Source organism: Stylophora pistillata, chromosome 13, assembly GCF_964205215.1.
Source record: "Stylophora pistillata chromosome 13, jaStyPist1.2, whole genome shotgun sequence".
Taxonomy (NCBI): Eukaryota; Metazoa; Cnidaria; class Anthozoa; order Scleractinia; family Pocilloporidae; genus Stylophora; species Stylophora pistillata.
This window is the reverse complement of record NC_142531.1, coordinates 3,358,549-3,381,605: the sequence shown is the minus strand read 5'-3', so window position 1 is coordinate 3,381,605 and position 23,057 is coordinate 3,358,549. Positions and strand designations below refer to the sequence as shown.

General features: G+C 39.4%; 3 protein-coding genes across 5 annotated transcripts; 2 read left to right on the top strand and 1 right to left on the bottom strand.

The window, feature by feature from the left end:
- The first annotated feature begins 22 nt into the window (after nt 1-22).
- Nucleotides 23-5,271, top strand: LOC111331289 (EARP-interacting protein homolog). Its single transcript, XM_022936361.2, has 10 exons — nt 23-157; nt 515-598; nt 697-773; nt 936-991; nt 1,647-1,812; nt 2,188-2,287; nt 3,019-3,155; nt 3,940-4,107; nt 4,323-4,478; nt 4,657-5,271. The coding sequence occupies exons 1-10, from the start codon at nt 107-109 to the stop codon at nt 4,829-4,831; spliced, it is 1,170 nt and encodes a 389-aa protein (XP_022792096.2). The 5' UTR covers nt 23-106; the 3' UTR covers nt 4,832-5,271.
- Nucleotides 5,272-5,400: 129 nt separating this feature from the next.
- LOC111331287 (thyroid peroxidase-like) lies at nt 5,401-23,006 on the bottom strand. Of its 3 annotated transcripts, XM_088742624.1 has the most exons (6): nt 22,880-23,006; nt 12,753-13,031; nt 11,560-12,221; nt 10,866-11,050; nt 9,887-10,143; nt 5,401-5,696 (listed from the first exon to the last, which is right to left on the bottom strand). In XM_088742624.1, the coding sequence occupies exons 4-6, from the start codon at nt 10,920-10,922 to the stop codon at nt 5,693-5,695; spliced, it is 318 nt and encodes a 105-aa protein (XP_088598750.1). In that variant the 5' UTR covers nt 10,923-11,050; nt 11,560-12,221; nt 12,753-13,031; nt 22,880-23,006; the 3' UTR covers nt 5,401-5,692. The 3 variants fall into 3 exon arrangements, 2 of the variants coding, with proteins under 2 accessions (XP_088598750.1, XP_088598749.1); XR_015994479.1 differs by lacking the exons at nt 5,401-5,696; nt 9,887-10,143; XM_088742623.1 differs by lacking the exons at nt 5,401-5,696; nt 9,887-10,143 and having other exon boundaries at nt 11,699-12,221.
- LOC148717290 (uncharacterized) lies at nt 20,003-22,258 on the top strand. The gene is made up of 2 exons (XM_088743658.1): nt 20,003-20,767; nt 21,771-22,258. The coding sequence occupies exons 1-2, from the start codon at nt 20,003-20,005 to the stop codon at nt 22,029-22,031; spliced, it is 1,026 nt and encodes a 341-aa protein (XP_088599784.1). The 3' UTR covers nt 22,032-22,258.
- Nucleotides 23,007-23,057: the final 51 nt, after the last annotated feature.

Sequence of the window (23,057 nt, the reverse complement as noted above, 5' to 3'; positions counted from 1 at the left end):
TTGCGTGTGACGCTATGTATGGAAAGTGACAAGCTTCTTACTCACGCGGAACGAACTGGAACTGGATAACTGAGTCCACGAGGTTTCCATCAGCGGCTTTCGTTCAATGTTCAAAATGGAGGACGATTCCCCAGTTATTTATGGGCTAGAGTTGAACGTAAGTAGCTTCTTTATTCCTTTAATTGTTGAAGGGAATCATCTTTCAGAAATATACATCGAAATAACGGTGTGTTCAATCTTAATTGATCTCGGTTTTTTTTTTTCAGGGTAATATTCTATAATATTTCTCTCGTCACTGTGAATTTGCGATTCTTTAATTTTTTCCAATTATAAAGATCTTTCAAGCGATGAAGTAATTCTCATTTTTGTATTCAACTGGTAGAACATTATTTCTGATTGTGATTAAGAAGATGATGATGAAAATAGCAATAGGGATGCGATGAATAATGACGGGGAGAAAAGAAGCTCTCCTCACTGCAACTTCTGTACTAATTCATTTTTTTTCTGACTGTAGGCACGGGCTCTGGTTCCTCAGCATGCGGAAACAGATATGATAAGGTTCATTGTTGGAACTCAGTCCCTTAAATATGAAAATCAGGTGAATCCTTTCGTTATTTCTATAAATCTGTTTATTCAGACGAGTGAAGCAAGTTCAATTTGGTCCCAAATATGAAGGTTAGAATTTTTTAATTCCAGATCCACCTTATTGACTTTGATGATGAAAGCAATGTCATCAATAAAAATGTGTTTATGCATTCTTTTGGAGAAATATGGTGAGTAATTTGCATCAATGCAGGTTTATTTTGTATTTCCTACAAATTTTCAGCCTTATCATACAACTGTCTTCCTTAGTACTGTCCTATCTAGAATTAAAATTCTCAGAAAATAGTTTTGCCAGTGATCAAATATTCTTTCCCATTTTTTTAATATGTCAGGTCAATGAACACTAGTCCAACAGATAAGACTCTCCTAGCAACTTGTTACAACAAAGGTAAGTTTTTTTTTAACTGAAGCAATGCAGCTACATTCACTGCAACAGTAATACAGTTCATCTACAGTACATTTCTTTTTTTTTTTTAACTGAAGCAATGCAGCTACATTCACTGCAACAGTAATACAGTTCATCTACAGTACATTTCTTTCCTTGTGATTTGGCCTCCTTGGACCAACATACACTTCCGGTCAAGCACCTAATAATCTTTAAACAGGTAGATAATAATCTTTAGACAGGGTGCGTTCTCACAGAAGTGGTTTTCAGAACGGCCCTGTAAGCACCCACCCAACCCACCCCGGGGAGGACATCCATCACATAGTATACTCGTGCATGGGAAATTAACGTCTCCTACCCCTAACCCTGCAGGAGACGGGACCTCCATTTATTCGTCCCTATCCGAGAAGACTAGAATATCTAACCATTTCTTGATGTTACAGAAAGGAAGCATATTCTTCTCAGTTATTTTAAGACCTTGAGTGTTGGGCCGGCTGGGGCTCAAACCTTCTACCTCCTGCACCACAGTCCAGCGCTCTATCCATTGAGCTACCTGGGAGGCGGTTATCTCATGAACCTACTTCCCTTGTAATATTAAACAGACATTTATGGTATATTTTTTTTATAGAAAGTAATTATTTTGTTTTTAATGATTCAGTTTCAGAGTCAAAAGCTGAAATACATGGTGCTTTATGGAGGATTCCCCCAATAGATGACACAGAGCCCCCTGGTTTAGACTCCCCAGGGATCCCCCCTGGAAGTGGGTATTCTCGATCATTACAACTTATCTGCCATTTTGACAACAAACATGAGAATATGAGGAGGTTGGTTCACACAATGTAACTTCTCTATTTAAGGCCCAAAGGGGCTTATTTATACCTTGTGGGTCTATTTTGGTTAAGGAAGGGGGCAGGAGGAGGGGGGAACCAGCCATCTTTCTCATGGAATTTTGAGCATTTAGGAGGGGTGTTAAATATTGATCCTAGGTTTCAAAACATTGATCCAAGGTTTCAAAGCATTGATACTAGGTTTTAAAACATTAAGACAAAATGAGGATAAATTTTTGCCATTCAAATTAAGGCAAGATTGCTATGCAATTTGAAACATGCAGTTGAGGTGTAAGTTAACCTAAGTGGCTTGTGTGCTGCTCATTTTCTTACATCTCTGTGAAAATGTTATCTTTTACCATTTTCCTTTAGTGTTTTATGGAATCCATCTGGTGATGGAAGCCAAGTTGTAACAGTTTGTGAACAACATCTAGAGCTTTGGGATCTGGACAGAAGTGCATCAACTGCAGAGGTATTTAAGTGATAACTACGACAAAAAACCCAGTGGGAATGAACTAAGTAGTAATAGGAATGAATTGGTAGCTACAAGGGTCAAAGTGAAGGACACTTCACAGACTTTTTCCCTCTCCCAAGAAAAAAAATAAAAAAAACTAATGCAATTTAGCAGAGGTGCATTCATGAAGTGGTTATTTCCACTGATTTCATGTTAAACTGGAATTTTAAAGAGAGTCATTGTAGCCTGCAGTGCCGGCGTATTTTGGGCGCATGAGTGCACATTTTTCGTGCAACAGGGGAGAGGGAGGGGAGGAAAAATTCCTTCCCCTCCCTCTCCCCTGTTGCCCATTTTCCACTTAACACCTACTCCCTCGGCAAATATTTCCTCGCCCCAATCCTCCACAGTTACCAAATCTAAGATGGTGGCCTAATACGAAAATGTGCACTCGTGCGCCCAAAATACGCCGGCACTGCAGGCTAGAGTCATTGTGGAGGGAGGAAACCTTGAAGAATGTGAAAAAAAAAACCCATGGACCAAGGGCGAGAACCAACAACAGACTTAACCCAAATGTAAAGCCATGCATGCCCAGAAATTGAACCTGAACTGAAGTGCTTGGAAGGTCTCACTACTGCACCATCCTTGCTTCTCAAATAATTTGCCAACTCAAATCTAAAAGGTTTAAAGGTGAGGAGTGGCATTAGAGCAAAAAAGAGGGACTTACTGGCCACCTTTGTTTAAATCCATAGTCAATTGACTCTGCTCTGCTGGAGGGGAAAGGTCAACCCAAGTTCACAACAGGGCGATGGAACCCTCATCACAGTGGTTCTCAGATTGCCACTGCAAATGATACAACTATTAAAGGTTGGGATGTGAGGACTATGAGGTAAGCTCGCTTTTCTTAACTTTGCAATATTTTTTTCACGTTATGTTCATGTTCCTTTTACCAAAAATTGGACCTAATCGCGGGTAAGATTATCAATGGAAGCATGCACATTTTCTAGTAAAATTGAACTACAAGAAGCTATCATGTTTGAGTGACCTACTTAACCTCCGGTATGGAAAAGCTTGGATCCAACACAGGAACATCATGAACCAACACAAAAACATCAAATAGACCTCATAAGATGTCTCCTCTTAGTAACCATTCTCACTGCACAAGTGTGGCTTCGAAGCTTAAGGTCAATTCAAATGGTCATGGTAGTTCATCAACTATCATGTAGTTTGGACATGTTCAATTGATAATAGTTTTTGTCATTTGAATGAGTGGATGATAGTTTTTCAGTCAGTAGTTTTGTTAAAAACAAGCTCTAACCAAAATGGCAAAAAGTAAAGTAACTAAAATAGCTGTCAAAATTTTGCAGAATGTCTTGTAGTTCATTCTCATCATCTCCTAGTAGGCTTCAGTATTTTCAACTTGCAACTTCTTGACTAAAATTTCAAATGCCAGCAAAATTGCTGACCTCAGCGTGTGCCATATTTTTTTACAATTGTCATCTCATTGCATGATTTTGTCAACCGTCATGAACTATCATGAACTGTTTGAATGTAAACATGATAGTCAATGATAGTGAATGATATTGGAAACTCTCATCAACTATCATCAATTGGTAAAAATCCCCACATAAAATTATTTAGTATTATTTAAAATGTTGTTGTTGTCTTTTCAGGCCTGTTTACACAATTGAGAGTGCACATAACCAACTAGTACGTGACTTGGACTTCAATCCAAACAAACAGTACATACTTGTCAGTTGTGGTGATGATTGTAAAATGCGGTTTTGGGACACAAGGAACACTGCTGACCCTCTAATGGTATTACAAGATCATTCACACTGGTAGGGAGAAGACTTTACTGAAGCTGGTGAATTGTTCCTGGTCATTTGATTGGCTGGAATAACTGACTGCTTAACACTCTGACTTTCTGATACTCACTAACTGAGCAATTGACTGTCAAGCACGCTTACTGACAGACAGACTGCTACTGATGTACTGATTTGACTGACTATTGTAAACTGAAACTTACTGACTAAGCATTTGCTATACTTTTCAGGGTGTGGAGTGTACGGTTTAATCATTTCCATGATCAACTTCTCTTGACATCAAGCAGTGACAGCCGAGTTATACTAAACAATGTTGTGTCTTTGTCATCGGAGCCATTTGGTCATCTGGATGAGGAGGATGAAGATGAAGGTTTACAAGACAAAGGGTAAGTTTTTATTGCAGGTGTGGCTTGTTAGAGCATGCAATGTGGCTGACTCTGAGCAGGAAGCATAAGGCAAATCTTGTGTCCTGATTGGCTACCTAAGTGAGCAATACAGGTTTTCTTGACCACTTGGGATCGCTTGTTAAGTTGTCAGATGACGTTTGTTTGATCTTGCTCCTAGGTCCAGAGAACCGGTAAAAGATGGAGTCATAGCAACGTTTGATGAACACGAGGATAGCGTGTATGCTGTGGAGTGGTCTACTGCTGACCCCTGGGTATTTGGATCACTGTCATACGATGGACGTTTGGTCATAAACAGAGTTCCAAGAGCAGAAAAGTACAAGATCCTTTTATAGAACTTGCTATAATCAAGGAATGTTGAGAGATCTCTCTATCAACAGGGTTATCTGGTATTAATGGCGGCGAAGAACTTCAAGTTGGAAGGAGAAACTTAGTTTGCTGACGAAAAAGGAATGAAGTACCTTGGATATAATTCAATGCAAATTACAAGGCGAAGAAGGTTTTTGCCTTGAACACAATCGTATCCGTCAATCGACGTAACTGCTGGTCAGTTAATGGAACATTCGTAAAATGATTATTCGAGTATGATCAAAGGTCAGCTGTTAAAGTCAACGGTCTCTGGGAAAGGTCACAGGTCCTTTAACCGAGGCTTCTGTTGTCTGGATATTTTACAGTCTTGTGAGGACCGTGATACCGTCTTACACCATTAACCTCGGAGGACTGGAGAGAAACAAGAAGAGGTTGTAGGCGCAAAAACAAATACAGCGGAAAGAAGCGTTCTTGAAGAGTTTATTTTGCGGTCATGAATTCTTACTATGATCCCCTGATGTAATTTTTCAAGTTGACGGTCAGGCTATTTAAATCGTCATCTGGCCTGCCGCGGGGAGGGGGGAAGGGGAGGGAGAGGGCGGGGGGAGGGGGAGGGAGAGGGCGGGGTAGTATATACATGTTCGAAGAGGCTTCTCCAGTAACGAATCCCTTAAAACCTAGTTCATTAAATCTCGTAAAACTGCAGTTAATAAAAGATACAGCAATATTGAAATCTGTCAAAGGGTTAATGAGTGTACGTTTTTCACAATGCTGTGCAAAGCTGGTGACCTTTATCAGAATGTAGTTAGATTCCTTGGTCATTTGCCGTCTCAGTGGCCTCTGCAACTCTCCTTGTTTTCGGCTGTCTTCTCTATCGTCCGCTTTTTTCATCTGCGAGAAAAAAAATATAATCAAACTGATGACACTTAGGATTAAAATAGTGCAGATGTTATATTCTCATTTGTAAAACAAGAAACAAATCTTTTCTTCGATCCTTTTTTTTTTGATCAATGTTAACGGTAAATACTTCCAATATTCAAACTTTGTGCGCTTCCTGTATGATTCTCATTGGCTGTCGTGAGTGTGGTAATGGCCAGTAACGCATAGTAATTTATGACTTTCCTTCTCCTTTTCCAGCATTTTAGGAAGTTGTAATGTTACTTTTGTCTCGAAAGTGACTTAAAGGATGACGGCTGCAAAGTCTTCTTACTAAGGCCGGCTACGACCCCTTGCGATATAGGTGAAAATTTCTCGTTTATTCTAGAGCCAGTACACGTGTTCCTTAGCCGTAAAATTGCACGAATCATTGTCGAAACCATGAATAAAAAGCAAAGCTAACGCCACATCAGTATTTGAACACTCTCATCACTGTCAACAAAAATCAGTTCTATTATCATTAACATTCTAACATCTCCACGTAACATAACACATAACATAACATAACGTTTATTCAGGAAGCTACAACGCAAATATAAAAAATACATCCTGAAAAGGGAAAATCGTGAGGTTAGCCCTGTATTAAAACAATTTTCCTGACTAAAAACATACAAAAGAAAAAATTTAATGGCTACAGATTCAATAAATATTTAATAAATATTCAAATAAATTTTAAGTCTACTCTTAAAAACAGACAATGATTCGGCGTGTACAATGTATTCTGGCAAGCTGTTCCATTTCCCCACAATGCGAATGAAGAAAGAATATTTGTAACAATTACAAACCGCTCTTTTCAGGTAAAGTTTATAGTCGTGGTTAGCTCTTGTACGCTTATTGGCAAACACAAAGAAATCTGGGAAAGAGAGGTGATCAATACCAAAAACTATTTTATAACATTGAACCAGAGATAGAAATTCTCTCTGCTTTTCTAGAGTTTGCCATTTTAGTAAGCTACAACGGTGTTCGTAACTCATTTCGCCTCGTTTCTTCCTTAAAGCTAGTCGCGAAGCTCTTCGTTGACCCTTTTCTAGAGCCGTAATATCCTTAATCAAATACGGACTTCAAACAGGGGCCGCATACTCAAGTATGGGCCTGACCAGTGACTTATAGAGCTGCGAAAACACGTACTGGCTATTAGTTCCGATGGACCGCTTTATGATACCTAATACCATATTTGCCTTATTTACCGTTGCAGATACATGCATGCCCCAGGACAAGTCAGAAGAGATGGTTACTCCGAGGTCCTTAGTGTTCTCTACCAGCCTACTTCAGACCTACTTTAGTGTTCTCTACCTACTTAGACTGATCTTCTCCAGATATTGAAAATAACGGCTTTCCATTTTAACCTGGAAGGAAATTATCATAGGTTGGAGGTGAATTTCCATGTTTCGAGACAAATCGAAGTTGCCCGGTGCATTTCCAGTTTTAAAATACCGATTATTAGACCCTCCATTGCTTGGCCCCAATCCCTTTTCTCCCGCTCGATTATAGCTCCATCTATCTGAAATCGAGGGAGGATAGGAAGAGAGACCTCACGTTGAATGCTGAATTTAACTTTTAAGAAAAGGTTTATTTCAGATTTGAACATCCAATGCTATGTTACAGGTGTTGTTTTTCGAAAGTAACACCTGTAAATTAATAGGGATGTCCCCACTCCACCATAGAAGAAAATCGTTCTCCAAGGTGAGGTTGCACGATGTCTTGCTCCTCCTGTCCACTTCCCTCTACCACTAATTGACTTGTCTCAATTTCCACAATACCACTGTCCCCTTCAGCCCCAATGTTCCTCCTGTTTCCCTAAATATGGAGATCTCGTATTGGAAACAGGAAATATTGCCTTAAAATATAACTCCACTTTATTTAAAATCACCAAAAGTAGTTACAAAAGTTTCATAAAAACCCTAAAAATCGAAAAACACATTATAATGTCCATCAGAAGCTAAGAAAAAACACACCTCGTCTACGTTTACTTCTCGAGCTTTTCGTTAATAATAAAGGTGATAATAATAATGATAATAATAATGATAATAGTGATAACAATGATAACAGTAATCCTATTAATGAGATCCTCACAAATGGCAGCCTCTGAACTTTGAATATCCAGGTCTACATTTAGTAAAATCCAATTTGAGCCTTCTAATTGTTCTGGATCCTCTTAGGCAGATTAGGGCCGATCTTAATAATGCAAACGAAGTTTTTTCCCTGCTCCAGGAAATTGTCTTTGAATAGTGTTCTCCTTTCTTGACTGCAATGAGTTCTGCAAGGCGACTGTGAAATCTCAAACATTCTTGGCCCATTCCACCAGTCGAAGTAAACACAAGAGGCGTAAATGAACCATGTTCGATGTCTAGAACACGTCTTGAGTAGGAACGTTCTCATTCTCATGCACGCGGTAAATCTGCTGCGGTTCCAGATTTCTGTACGATTCAGCGTTTGGGTGACAAACTCGACTGATAGCGAAAAATGCAGATCGATTGTGTTCCCAGAAACCACGAGCATGAATGTCTAGCCTTGCATCTTGCACCATGTTGGAATCACTGTTTAATTGCTCTCCTGTCGTGTCTTGGAGTTGGGGTCCGATTTCCACATCTTTGCAGACAATTCCTAAAGGCTCAGCCTCTAAGTCTCAAAGTTCGTTGTGGCGCTGTATAATAAAGCCACCCTTTTTTGCAGACAATTGCATAGTCCACTGTGAACACGTTCCCACAAGCACATTTGGAAGGAATATCTTCCAATTGCCAGTCGTATCGCAATTTAATAGCGTCTCGGAATTCTCTTTTGTTGAGATTACATCCTTGCTCTTGTAAGGGAAGGACGGTTAACCATACCGATGAACCCTTTTCGGTAGCCAGATCTAGTGCTCGCTTAGTCTTAAGTGGTGCCCTCTCATAAACACTCTTCACTCTTTCTTTGACGTCTTCGTCCTTCTTGTGCTGGGAAGTCTGTTTTGATGGTTTTACTGCCAAGTCTTCTGGTAAGTGATGTTGTTGGGCTTTAATTTGTTCGACGAGCGGTGCAGTTGTTTGTCTTTGTAACACTTCTTTTTTTTAAAAAGTTTTTTCAAAAGCTTTTTTTTCCCTTCTTTTTTATTTCGAACAGTCTTCTGATTGTGGGGAAAAGCAAATTCCTAATTGGGGCATGATCTGGAAAGGGCTTTGGCACCTACCAACGATTTCTCTGTAGCTGGGCTAATGGCGCATCCCTCAGTGAGATGGGGGATGGTTGTTGACTCGTAATGACCTTAAGGTTCATGGCTCTGAAGTGGGGCAGAAAGGGACGACGGGAAAGAGGAAGTGGAGCCGTCAGAAATGGCTGGACTTACAATCCATGCGGGATCACAACACTTTTCAAGTTGCCTCAGACTTTTGACAAACGCTAATGATAAACATCTATCTCCAAACGTACGATTTTTAAGTAGATAACCCATATAAGACCGCACCGAATCCTTATCTCATCTTTCCATTTACTGATATCTACATGAGGAAGATCGGCACAACAAACTTCCTGTTTTTCTTCTCCCGAACCTTTTTTTAACATGGCCTTAGGCTGAATTCTGTTTATCTCATCACTGTTGTCGCAGATGATTTTAGCAAGAGAAGCTCTCTGTATTTGCTACAGTTGATCAGCATTAAATCCGGTCGGCGAGTCATTTTGGTATCAAAAACAATCTCCTTTTCGTAGATTTCTTAAAAAGGAGAAAAAGTACCTCGAAAATTGTAATAGTTTAGTAAATCCTAACCCAGGTAACCGCAACGGCAACAGCACTCTTCACAAGATCTGCAAAGACTCCGGGTCCAGGCTTTAATTTCATTGATAACGCCTATGAAAACAACCTTTCAACAAACACAGCACTCTTCAGAAGACCGTAAAAGGTTGACAAACATATCACAGGCCAGGTGGAGGTAGAGATCTTCCAAACTATCCCAGCCACAAATCACATTGGAACAGAAGTTTTGCACAGGAGCTAAATTGTCCATATCACCACCCACCCCTCCCCCCTTCCCTCCTCGCTTGCATTTCATCAGGTCCCAGAGGAGAGGAACACTGTGAGAGCGAAGTGTGTTGCCCAAGAACACAATGAAATTAGCCCACCCAAGGCTGAGGTAACCTAAAGTTCTACATTTATTGCACACGCAAAATGTTACCTATCAGTTTTCCTGGCAGATTGTTCCAGCATTCCATTCAAGATACTGTCCACGCCTCCCTGCTGTAAGTTGTACAAAGGAGTTGGATTGTGCATATCGTCTATGGGCATATCAAAATTATCAGGCCCTGTGTACATATTGCCAACAGTACTGTGACCAAACCTTAGTGCTGCGGATCCAAAACTGTTAGCAATGGAGGAATTAGCGGATGGGTCGTATTGCCATGGTTGGGTTAGATTCAGTTCGTATTCTCGAAGCTGTTGAAAACATGGGCGATTATTCTTTCTGCAATCGTTAAATAAATAGCCGCATTCATACGAGCACATTTTGACTTGTCAAGAAAAACGTGCATTTCGTCTGAGCGACGTAAAACTAAAGTAATCATAACTGCCAATCAGTACAAAGGAAAATATCATAAGTAGCCAATGAGAACTCAAACTACCTGTAGCGCGGAAAAACGCAAGTCACCAGGTCGAGATTGGTTTAACTTTTGAACCTGATTGGTCGAGAAAGAGGACCGAGTTTTCTGAACCTATCACACAGCGAAGTAAACTGATCAAAACGAGCTATCATAGATTGATTTCGAAAACTTCAGCAAGACTCAGAACAACATTGTGTCCTACCGGTAACGGAAAGAGTCGTGGATAGCAAAAGAAGAGTAAACGTAGAGAGTTGAGTAACGTATTTCGATGATGCTCAGATGAATGTCACCTAGAAAGAACCCTTAATTGCGCTTTGTGATTGATCTGCAAACGCACGCATCCTTTTCAACCAATCAGGCAGTTTTCTTGTTTTATTTTGGATTCTCATTGGCACATCGTTTTTACTTATTGGCCAGGATGATCACTGTGAGCTTGGTTCACTACGATCGACTGAAAAGTGCTCTCAAAAGTCAGACATAATACATACCCCGTCAAATAAACAGATGGATTTAAACAAAAATCCCAAGGTATCGTTAAAGTTTTAACGAAGACCTTACCATTTGTGGACTGAGTATAGTTGGCAGATGCTCGTTGTATGTTATATGCTGCATCATAGCTCCAATGATTTTCCTGTTCCTTGGAAGAGCTGTTCTTTATCCCAGTGTGTGTGTTTCTATCTTACTCAGCTCTAAGGCAATCCTGTTGTGTTCTCTCACCCATATAGTGTGCATGGCAGCTAAAGCTTTAAGAAACAGAAGAGAAGAAAGTACATGTTCTTTTCCAAAGTGTATCACGCATAACTAACTTTAAGATAAACTTTAGCGAGTCAATATGGAATGCGACCCCTTATTCTATTGCCTCTTTACCTCCCAAGTTGTCTGCTCCAGCACAATGTTTCTTCTGTTGCTCTGTGCCGACGTGCATAAGGGTGTACTTTTGGTTTTCATTCGCCGGAAATCGTAGTTAGAAAACATTACTCTTTATTCATTTTGCAGCGTGAACGGGAAACCTTCTTTGGGTTTGTAGACCGAAATAGCTGTTGTAATTTATCCGACGTAGAATGGATCGGGGCCTTAGTTTTGCTTTTGTTTGGTTGAGAAGGCGATGCGAGTTTTGTAGGCCAATCACCGTGGAATCCAGGAATAGTTTGAGCAATCAACCGACTGCTCTAAACGACAGCGGTGAATACTACATGTAAGGGATGCAGGTTAAGGAAAGTTGTAAAAATGATAGCTAATTTAGTCGTTCAACCTGGACTAACGTTATTTCTTCTATAGTCTCCTGTGTAAAAGCAAGGAGTCTCGTTGCTGTATGAGCGGCAGAACACTTTAGGATCATCACGTTGTAGCTGAGGTAGGAGAGGCTTAACGTTTCCACTGAGATAGCTTACCATCGGGTGAGTTTATATCGCGTACTCTTTCCACCTCTCCCTTATTGTTTCCATAGACTTGTGGGGCGTCTATGAAGGCAGTGGCACTGTTTATTTGCTCTTGCGTTTGTGAATTCCGTGGCTGACACCTCGTAACAAGCGTCATTGGAATGCATGTAGTAAAATCGTCTATGAAGGCAGTGGCACTGTTTATTTGCTCTTGTGTTTGTGAATTCCGAGGCTGACACCTCGTAGCACGCGTCATTGGAATGCATGTAGTAAAATCGGGGCCGCCTGATTTGTCTGCAATAATGATCCCGAATCATTCTGGATCAGGATCACTACACTGGGCGTTGTACACTACAACTCCTTTATGAAGTGTCAAAATTATACCGTGCGTTGGGAATTGACCAAACACAGACGCCATGTTTGAGCGTTGCGGGGACGCTGGAGATTGTTGCCATAGTGACTGAGGGTTCTGACTTTGAGGAAAAAACATTGGACTGACTGTCCTTGCGTTTGGAAGAGGACCTGTTGAATCTGTCTGCGAGAGGAAAAGCAGATCAAGGATTGATGCCAAACCACTATAAAACTTTAAAACCACAGCACAAGCTGTATTACCTTCCAAAAAGTAAGAATAATTATGTAAAATTCAAGATATATGTAACAATAATATATCTTTTCAGTAGACTGCTGTCTAGAAAGTTTATCTGAGCTAACCAGAACGGACAATATTTGTCCACTTTCTGGTAAAGATATCTAGTGTTTTGTTGGGGAAATTGAAGTATGTTGCTTCTATTTGGTGATTACTTGGCTAATATCTGGTTGGTACCCGATGGATACCCGGTGGTGACTTCGCGATCAGTTAGTTTGATATGTAGGAACTTATCCGATGGATAACGATTAATCCACCTATTTGACATTAATTGTCGAGTAACCTACGCCGGAGCCGAGTTATTTACAGTCACAAAGAGTCAAGTAACCTTCCCAAGTTTTTGAACTGTTGCTGCTATATTTGGTTGAAAGAAGCTTGTTTTTTAATCAAGCAAAATATATAGTTCTGAAAAGTAATTACCTCCTTCATGCACCTCGGCTTGGCTAAACCATCCTGGATGCTGTTTCGCAACAGTCTCCTGAAAGCGGTCATGGCTGCGCCCCGGCGTGGATGGGTAAGATTATTACATTGACCATTCTCGGTGCGGTAAAACGGACTCATATCGTGACAAACAGGATTAACGAGTGCCGTGCAAAGTGGGTGCTGGAAAGCGGGCGGTGACACGATGGACAGACATGGACCATAGAAAAGTCCAATCACAAAAATTACCAAGTTCATCTGAGAAGTGTACTGAAATAGCTGCAATAGGAACAAACATGAAGCTTTTACCCGAGAAGTAGCAACTGTTTGTTCAAATAGATAACGAGGGTGTAGTGAAAATCTGAACTGAATCAAAAGTAAACTGAACACAGCTGTGGCTGTCTGGAAACCTCCACCAAACCAACACAGCGGTCAACTGATTGCGCATGCACAGTTGAATAGATAATTTGCCATTGTAAATATGGAAAATCTAGGTGAGACGTAGTTTTGCGCAGTTTCTAAGGAAAGTTCGAAGTTTTTAAAATTAAGGCCGAGACTTACACACATTGCTGTTCTTGACTTGACCAACTTTGTGTTAGTTTACACTTTCGCACTTTTTTTTTTTGCACTTTGCACGGTGGCGTGATGAAGTCGTCCATAAACTTTGTCGTGCTAGCTGTAGTTATTCTTTGTTGCGTTCATGGTGGAGTCGCAGTAAACACCGAGGGAAATGTGTGAAAAAAAGGGAAGTACTAGAGCCACTCAAGATATTTGTGATGATAAGAGGTCTATAATTACAGCGGACAGTACACTGTGCAGCAAGGGAGAAAGGTTCTGTTATTTGCCTTTATCACCGAAAAGTCATCATCAAACGAAGAGTCTGTGTCAAAACAGAAAACAGTTTGGATATCTCACAATAAAATAAGATCAAGATTTAATCTTTCCCGAAAATCCTTCTTTCATTTGTCTTACGCATTGGAATAGTTAGGAATCTCACCCGTTTTTCTCCTCACTTTACGCTAAACATGCGTTCGGAAATCCTTAAAGTTTTCAAACTCTCGGGCATTTACAGAGTTTGATCGCAATGCTCCCCAAACCCCGCCCCCTGTGTTTCAATTCCAGTCCCTTTCAGACCAGATTGGTAGGGAGAACACGGGGCAGTCCCTGGAAGCTCTTGATAACTGTTTCTTTTCAAATAACAAGTAGGACTGATTTGTCAAACTCATAGACATTGTGCCACTATTTACAGCTTGCTAAAGTGACCGGCATAGAATGTTTTAAAATGTAAAAATCACTGCAAGAGAATTCAAAGCGGGCATAAACAACGCTATCGCCGTACGTCGGCCTACTAAACAGGCGTTTGCATTAGAGAATAAGTGATGTGATTTTGAGGTTTCCATGGTTCAAAAGGCTGTTACACGTACTATGACGGATGTCTGACATATTCTGTGGCCCGCTATGTAGTGTTTATGATCTGATTTAAGATCAGACTAATTTTTACACCCACTTGAGGAGCAAAAGGCTCTTTCACTGATACGTGTTATTTGACCGAAGAAGTGATGGTAGTATGATTTCAGCTCAAAATTGCACTAATGATACTGCTAATCGGGTCTTAGCGATACACGAATGATCTAAATCTCAAAATTTGAAACGCATATGAATACGACTGTCAAGAATAATGAAAAAAACTTTGCCATTTCATTGACAGAGATCTGAATCTTCCTGGGAATTCAACAGAAGGAGACTTTTAACCGTATCATCATATCTTTGCATTCTTTTAAACAGTATTAATCGGCTTTTAGAAGCATCAAAAAAGCTTTGGTTACTTTACTTTTCATGCATCAAAAATCATCTAAAATCGTTTAAGGAAACAGAAACTTTGGTCCACGTTTTATAAGCAATAAGGGACTCAGTGCGCATTTTCCCCAGCACAAACTTATCTCAGTAAACACTCCCGCGAAAACGTGATATCCTCACACGCGAAAATAACATGTTATCTTCACACGTGAAAATAAAAACGTTTCTATGGTTATATAATCAATCTTTCAACACTCGAAGAGAATTTCATATCTCCGCTTGGCCAAGTAATATCCTCTATTTTTCTCAAGTATAGGCAACTGAAGAAGGAGACATAAATCATAATCTCGGTTCAAGCCATCAGAGCTGGTCAGCAGTTGGAACAAGGCGGTGCTCATTCAGTTCGTCTGACAAACTTCTAATATTGTTCACTTTTACGTATATGTTTCTTGTCTGTTCGTTGTGTATGTGGTGTTTTTCATTGTGTCAAATGATACCCCAACTGTGAAGAAGGTATGATGAATTCTCGATGAAAAACTCGCTCCTTTTTGATCTTCGAAGATTGCTTAATATTATCACAATTCAATGTTTTTATGTGGGATGTCTGTATAGTTTGTGTGTATATTGACCACACTGTACCACTGCTATAAACAGTTAATTTGTTTAACTTAGTCCAGCTCCCTGTCAGCTGATTAGTTTTTCCAGGGTATTGGAAAATTATCATTAACTAATTATTAATAATTATAGATTGTTGAAACTTGTTATAGGGCACAATAAAGTCGTTGTTATCATCGTTGTTGGTGTAATATAAGAAAGATATTTAATTAATTTCTCACGAGCATGGGAAGAAGGAAACGCACGAGTGGCTTATGAAAACTGGAACCCTAGATTCCTCCAATTTCTGATCGCATAATACCACTGAGTTAGTAGATAAGAAGTAGTAGTAGTAGATAAGCTTATTTCTCACAGTTTCACAGAAAATCTGAATTACAATGTGGTTACAATTATTTAACAAATATATAAAATTACATGCGTGGATAGGGACTGGGCTACAATGGGTTTAGAAATACAAGATAATTAATTAAATAATTAAGAATTAACATTTAACTATGTGGGTATGCAAATATATATAAAAAGAAACTCTTATTTGTTGAAGGCTAAAATAATCCTTGGGAAAAAGTTGCGGCGCAGTCTTTCGGTCCTACATTTAGTCACTGAAAAATTGCTAGCGTTCCTCAATTGATACTGATGCACTTGCTTTCTTTCTTTCGGGAGATGTTTAAAAAGTGGCCCTCCTCTTGAGATATTTCCAAGAGTTTTAACACAAAGTTCACTACGTCTTTCAACTAATGTTCTTAAATTAAGGAATTGCAGAGCTTCTGGGTAAGATAAAGTAGGTACTATGATTTTAAGAGCACGCTTCTGTATTCGTTCTAGCTCTTGTGAAAGGTAGGATGGGAGGGCGTGGTGCCATACTACACAGCAATATTCAAGAACAGATCGTATCAGTGAGATACAGATAGTGGTTAAATCATTCATCTCCACACCCCCTCGACGGAGTACTCTGAGTATGTGTAGGCGTTTAGAAGCCTTGGTGACAGTAGCTTCAATGTGATTGTTCCATTTAAGTTATTCTGAATCACCAGGCCAAGTACTTTGTGTGAAGTTACAAGCTCTAATTGTTGGTCGCCGATCTTCAAATGAGGGAGTTCTGTGGGTTCCTTGAGAAAGCATATCCGCATTTCTTTACACTTTTTAGCGTTGAGTTTCATCCAGTTACTGGAGCTCCAAGAGGCGACAGTTGCAGAAAAACGTGCAGAACACAGACCATTGATATGCTCATATAGGACAAGGATCCCGTATCCTGGTTGATTGAAGATCACAAACGTAAGGTTTTCAATCCTCACTGAAACTTCGCCTTTTTTTCTCCAACACCAGCACCAAAAACAGATCAATTTGAATTTCTTTTATTATCTCAGGCGTTCTAAAGATGTAAAGATGCAGAGTTCTTCTGAGTTCACTATTGACGTAGGCGAGACAATAAAAACAAAACTCTAGTTTTTTAATCGGGTACTCAGTTCTTAACCAATAAGAGTGCACATCCATGCAAAATGTTAAAAAATAATATGTCAATCATTGTACCATCCTGACAATAATTTGCTGCTGTCGTCAACCATGCTTTTTTTAAAAAGCATGGTTGATGACAGCAGCAATTTATTTCATTAGGAAACATGTTTCAAGTGGCGTTTTCAATACTTGAGCGAATTTAATCAGGTTCTCTTAAAAAAAGGGTTAAATGGTACTTAAACTTGCAAATAAAGGTTAAGTTCGTCATAGGTAAATAACTACTAAATTGATGTCCATCTTCACTTCCCTCCTTCTCTCTCTCTTTGCAAGAAGCGACTAAGCCTTGGTAAGTACGGTTACTTTCAAGTTCCGTTACGGAGTTTGTTCTCAGAGACATCGTACATATTTTAAGGCTGACTGCTATACAAGTACGAATTCTCGTCCCTCCTCTTTTGTTAGTTTGTTTTGTTTGAGCGGAGGTGGAAAAGACATTCTCTTTCTTATTAATTTGTCGCATGACAATCCAGTAGTACAAATAATGGTTATAGATAAGACCTAAAAATTTTCTGGTGTCGTACGATAGCAAAAATCTATTTCAAACTTTGCATTTAACTCATCCCAGTTCTAAGATGATAAGATAGAACGGAATTCAGTTGAATTCATCGCCAAAGTTTTGACCACAATTTTCGTTGGCAGTATTTGAGAATAGAGACAAAAGGTCATGTAAAAGATGCTTTCTTGAAAAGTTCAATTTGCTGATGCGAAGAAAGCCTGTTAATGCCATTTCTATGTATAACTGAAAAGCAAAAATATCTATCTGCTCCGTGGAGCTTTTAAAAACAAATGATTTCAGCAAGATTCGTATCAAGTTATGCTACGCCATAGCATCAGTAATACTGCTCGTTGATGTGATGAATTTAATTGCGACATGTCGCATTTTCTTTTTAGCGAAACTGTAATGTAACATTTTAGATATTTAAATTGGAAAGCGAACTCTGGACGCGTATTGTTCGTTCGCGAATTTTATTGGAGCGCAAATCTTGTGACGTAAAACCAATTGCCGATTATAGCAGTAATTTCATATCAATGTGTAAAGTAACAACCTCGTAGAAATAAACGTAAATAAATTATTTCGGCATATCCCTAGGTAGCTTCAAAAGCTGCTTTGAAAGAGTAGAACTTTTTTCGGTTATTTGATCTTTGGGATAAGGTTTTTCGATTTTTTGACTCAAAATCAACGCTTTTTCTCGTTTTAACATCCATTGTGTTGTTTCAGTTTTTCCCTTTTAAAATCAACGTTTTCAGTGTTTATGAATGAAAAAGTGATTTTCAGTTTTCTTTATTACTTTGTTGTTAGTTTTTTATATTACTGAGTTTGTCTTATGCACCATGCTCAGGACAGCTCTACGGTTTTCAGCTATTTTTAATCCGGTTTTTGTAGATAATTTAGCTGGTTTTCTAGCTTCTGAATGCTTCCAATATGAAGAGTTTTAACTTTCATTTTGTCTTTTTAAGTAATTTCTTCGGAAACTCTTGATCAGTTTTTAATGTCTCTCGGTTAGCTCAATGGATAGAGCGCTGGACTGATGTGCGGGAGGTCGAGGGTTCGAGCCCCAGCCGGACCAACACTCAAGGTCTCAAAATAATTGAGAAGAATATGCTGCCTTTCTATAACATCAAGAAATGCTTTAGATATTCTAGTCTTTTCGGATAGGTACGAATAAATGGAGGTCCCGTCTCCTGCAGGGTTAGGGGTAGGAGACGTTAATTTCCCACGTACGAGATTGCTGTGTCATGGATGTCCTCTCCTGGGGTGGGATGGGTGGGTTGTTGTCTTGCGTTTCATACATGAGCCTCTGGCTCGGGCAGTATGGGTAACCATGCCCCACGTAAAGACATTAAACTTTGATTACTATTACTATTACTATCTGTTCTGTATTTCCCTATCGAATCATTCACAAATTCCCATTTGGGTTTCAGTCGTTTCTTACCCAGTCTTGAGAGATCTTTCAGTTTTTAATCACAATTTTCAAAACATACTTCGACTTGAAAAGAGCCGATCATGCTTTAAAAGCATCTGTGAAAATGTAGCAGCGAAGACAACAGAAAGGCTCAAACTAAAGAAATTGTCCCATTTGAATGACACCTATAGAAAAAAATTTGTTTTGAAGTTTCGAAATATTCAAAGGTGCAAAACTGCGAAGCATCTGGGAAATCCAATCTGATTATGAACTTCGTTGGTGATATGTTGTTGAAAAGAAACATGCATTGTCAATAAACGTTCTATTAGCGGGTAATTTTGATGGAAAGAAAGACTGTATTTTACACGAAATGATGGTCGGAATTTTGATATCTTAATTCCATCGTAACATCGTCTGCTTTCAATTTCGCGATAATAATTTTAGTCAATTTTTAAGCAGGGCAACATCATCCTATTTCGTGCGCAATTCACCTTTTCCTCAGTCTAAACCTACTACTTTTCTCGTGTGCCTTGGTCAGCATTCAATATTTTTATCACGTTCATATCTTCTGAAAATGAAAGAAAAGAAAAATATTCTTCAACCTACCCGAGTCAATAATTGCAACTTTAATCCCGGAGTAATTTCGTTTCTTTACATTTAGAGGCCGTTCGAAATTATCGACCGTGTGACGTATTCACTCTAATCATTTTTGTTAATCTCCTAAACACAATTCAGGATTTTACTTCTTTCATTCATAACCAGATAGCCAGTGTCTTTTGCGTACTTTTGTACACTTTTGAACAAAAGCAGAGATGCATTGATTTACAGGTGGCAGTATGATGCGGCTCGCTTTAAGTGCTTTTAACGTAGACAGAGTCCGTGAAAACAGCTCCTTCTCAAATCGTATCTAAACCTTTCGGTTTACATCGACATATTCACGGCTCTTAACCAAGGTCAGTGATGCAATGTGGTAAATTCAACATTAACATTTATGGCGAGAAAAACTTTCTTGACAGCTATTACTTAAGCATCTCGCGGAAAAGGAAAACTGCGTTGAAAAACAAAACGAGCCATTTCGTATGTTTCATCACATAAAGCTCTAGATAAGACGATAGTTTGTATCAAAAATAAAATTGTACGAGGTCGTGGCCTTCAGTCACTCTCAAGTTCAGAGGACCGAAAAAACGAGAATGTTTACTATTCAACTTTTAATGTTACTTTAATGTTAACTTTTGATCTTCGAATTCGCGAACATAGCTTTCATTTCAAATGTTTTGTTTTCAACGTGAAATTTAATCTCTACAATAGAAATCTAAGCTATGACAATTTTGCATTTTTTCACTATTTACACAATTAGTGATATCAACTGTAATGTTTTAAATTTTTCAGGAACATCACAGAGAATAGAGACTTGATCGCTGAGACATGGAAACCCAATCGGATGACCATAGCAGAGACTACAAAATTGAACAAAATTTCATCCTTGGAGTTTGCACGATCCTTCATACAATCGTGACAGTATTGGTAAACTCCATAGCCGCCTATTATTTGCTTGTATTTAAAAAAGTGTCATTCAACAGGAAAAAGTGTAATGATTTACTAATGGGCCTTCAAGCACTCATGGGAATTCTTCTGGCGCTTACCGGGTACACCTGGACAGCGGTTGCTTTACTGACAGGTGAATGGCCTGCGGGGAAAGTTGGTTGTTCAGTGAGCATGTTATGTCTGCTATTCTTCGGGACTATGACAGTTATGATAACATTGGTGATGTCTGCGGAAAGGTGTATCGCAATGTGTTTTCCTTTCTACTACGAGCAACTCTTAGAAGTTCGCAAAATTGTGGTAGCAACTGTGTATATCTTCATACATGCAGGTGCACTAGCGAGTCTCCCTGTCATATTAAACACAGTCGAACTCACAAAGCAACCAGTCACTATTTGTTTGTACTCGCTTTATTCGCAAAGTTTACGAGAAGCAGTGGTAGTACATGCCTTTGTCTGCAATTTTTCACTCTGTATCCTTATAATGCTAATTATGAACCTATCAGTCTTAAAAGCTTTGAAGAAAATGAACCGGTCAGTTGGAGTGGAGATCAGAGCTCAGTTTGGCGCAGAACAGGAATCCATCATTCTGTCAAAGCTGACAGGTCTGATGGCTCTCTTTTACTCTCTCTGCTGGCTGCCCATTGTGGTAAGTAGTTTTAAAACTTGTCATCCTTTCTCACTACACGCCGCATATAACCCACTTTACAACAGCGTAACGTGCGAACGAACGGGCGCCGGCACAAAAGTACGACCCATCTAAGCCTCTTTCCTAACTATGTATACCCTATTCACTAAGCTAGTCTTCGGAAATCTTAGGTTTAACAACGCATATGTCGATTGGCAATTCTTGTAATTACAAATTAAATAAGGGGGGAGGGTAAGTTTCTAAACAAACTGTGGTGCTGCGTCGGTGGGAGAGTACAACAAGGTAATCTTGTTTTTATCCACCGAGTTTATAATGTCAATTGGCCACCGCAAAAAGTTTCAAATCTGACGTTTCGAGGGTTAGACCTTAGTCAGAGAGAAAATTAACCTTAATTACTTTTAAATCGTTGAACAATCTCGCTTCTGAATCTACTAATGCAAAGCCATAGAAGACCACAAATAATTGAAAGTCGACGAAGTCAGTATCCTAAATCTACTGACATGTCTATCCTTCTCTTGCTACCATAATATACGTCAAAGTATTTGAGTATCACTGATACAATTTCTCCTGGTGTGAAAGAGATATCAAAATTGAGCTGGATGAAAACGCACAAAAATGAGATTAAAAAACCATAGGGACACGGGAAAAAAGTTGCAAGAATTGCATTTTATGGACTTAAAAACTTTGAGCCACATTTTTCAAGATAGTGCCTATATCTGTGAATACATGTTAGTATGTTGGTGTGAACCAACATAGCCGGTGACCAACTTTCAGTTGGCTTGTTAGCTCAGTTGGTAGAGCACTGCACAGGTATCGCAAAGGTCATCCTGTACAGGCCTGAATTTTTTCCAGGCCTTATTTCCACTTCTGCTTAAGCAGTGTTCATTACTGCGATGATCGATTTCATAATAATTAGTTCCTATAATTTATACTTGATTTTCTGAGTGATCAGTGGACATCGTTCAACTCATGATCACCGTTTTTTCTTTTTATTTATTTTCAGATTCGAGTGGTCCTCATTTATCATTTCAATTGGCGCAGCACTTATTTTGATCTCTTGGCGTTTGCGTTGTCCACAGCTGACCCGTTTGTGCATCCAGTCACGTGTGTATTGGTGAGCCAGCGATACCGAGCAGGTTACAAGGCCGTTTTGAAACATGTCTTATCCACATTTGGAAATTGGCCAAGCAACCGAGGATGCGAGTCGAAAGTGCAGGAAATTCCTGTTCCCCTAAGCTTTTCGAAAGTCAGCAATGGCGAGTAAGACAACAGCAAACGGAGTTCTTAACGATTTCAATGTTCGCAGTCTATGCAAGACTTGTAAAAGGTTACAGATTAAAAACCTTACGTGTTGGTGGTTAATTAGTCGGAATAAATTGAAAGCTAATGTAAAGAACTCCACAGATAAATCTCTGACAGCATGAAATAGAGCAATGAATACTACATATTATTAAGCATCTCGACCCGCATGTCTTAATAAATTTCAGGAAATGTCACTCGACTGATGTGTGGTGTTTAGTCGTCTTTGTGTGCCATTTTCGAGGGTAGGCTAACTTAAGAGCACTATTCGATTGAGCGTCCTTAAAACGAATCTTGAGCAAAGAAAGATGTTTTTTTTTTTTCATTTTGTCACAAACATGGGACAAACTAAAAGTCTGAGTCCCCTAAGGAATCCAACCTGAAACCGTTGGTTTTCAGCCAATAAGAGCTGAGGAGCTAACTCAAAGTGAAAACATGTTAGCTGCCTCAAGCGCGGGAAAACGGGGATAATAGGGTCGCGACGTAGTTTTACACCGTAGACTTGATGGTTAAGAGGTTGGCTGTAGCTTTCTGAACTGATCCCTGAGCAATGATAGGGGAAAAAACGGAATCCCTGAAAACTTACGACACCCCATTCAAAATTACCCTTAGGGTATGAAGCTCCTCACGATTATTTGGCTTAATGGTTTTATAACGTAAAAAAAACTCAGAATGACAGAAGGTAATACTTACTTAACTTTGATGGTTTGACAGCGAGGAAGCTTCCTGAACTAAACCCTGCCTCTCTAATTTGCTTATCCCTCTAACCGTCACAACTTGAACTATACTTCTCAACCGTTGTCTAACTCTAACCTTCCAGTTTCTGTTGTGGTTTTGTTGAATGCATCTCAGTATGTCTGGACCTTTCCCATTGCCTTGTTGCTACTCCTCTTTCTCTTTTTCCATTTACCTTCCCTCTAAGTTAACTTTCTCTTCACACGACTGAAACATCTCTGTTTTTGTCTCCTATAGCCTGTACTGGACAACGAAA

Bases quoted from the DNA above. Each gene is read 5' to 3' on its own strand.
- LOC111331289 (XM_022936361.2), top strand. From the start codon at position 107: ATGTTCAAAATGGAGGACGATTCCCCAGTTATTTATGGGCTAGAGTTG. The intron at 1,813-2,187 runs GTTGGTTCACAC...ATTTTCCTTTAG, and splicing joins AAACATGAGAATATGAGGAG to TGTTTTATGGAATCCATCTG. The intron at 4,479-4,656 runs GTAAGTTTTTAT...TCTTGCTCCTAG, and splicing joins GAAGGTTTACAAGACAAAGG to GTCCAGAGAACCGGTAAAAG.
- LOC111331287 (XM_088742623.1), bottom strand. From the start codon at position 11,942: ATGACGCGTGCTACGAGGTGTCAGCCTCGGAATTCACAAACACAAGAG. The intron at 11,051-11,698 runs GTAAGCTATCTC...TGTTTCTTAAAG, and splicing joins CGATATAAACTCACCCGATG to CTTTAGCTGCCATGCACACT.
- LOC148717290 (XM_088743658.1), top strand. From the start codon at position 20,003: ATGGAAACCCAATCGGATGACCATAGCAGAGACTACAAAATTGAACAA. The intron at 20,768-21,770 runs GTAAGTAGTTTT...ATTTATTTTCAG, and splicing joins TCTGCTGGCTGCCCATTGTG to ATTCGAGTGGTCCTCATTTA.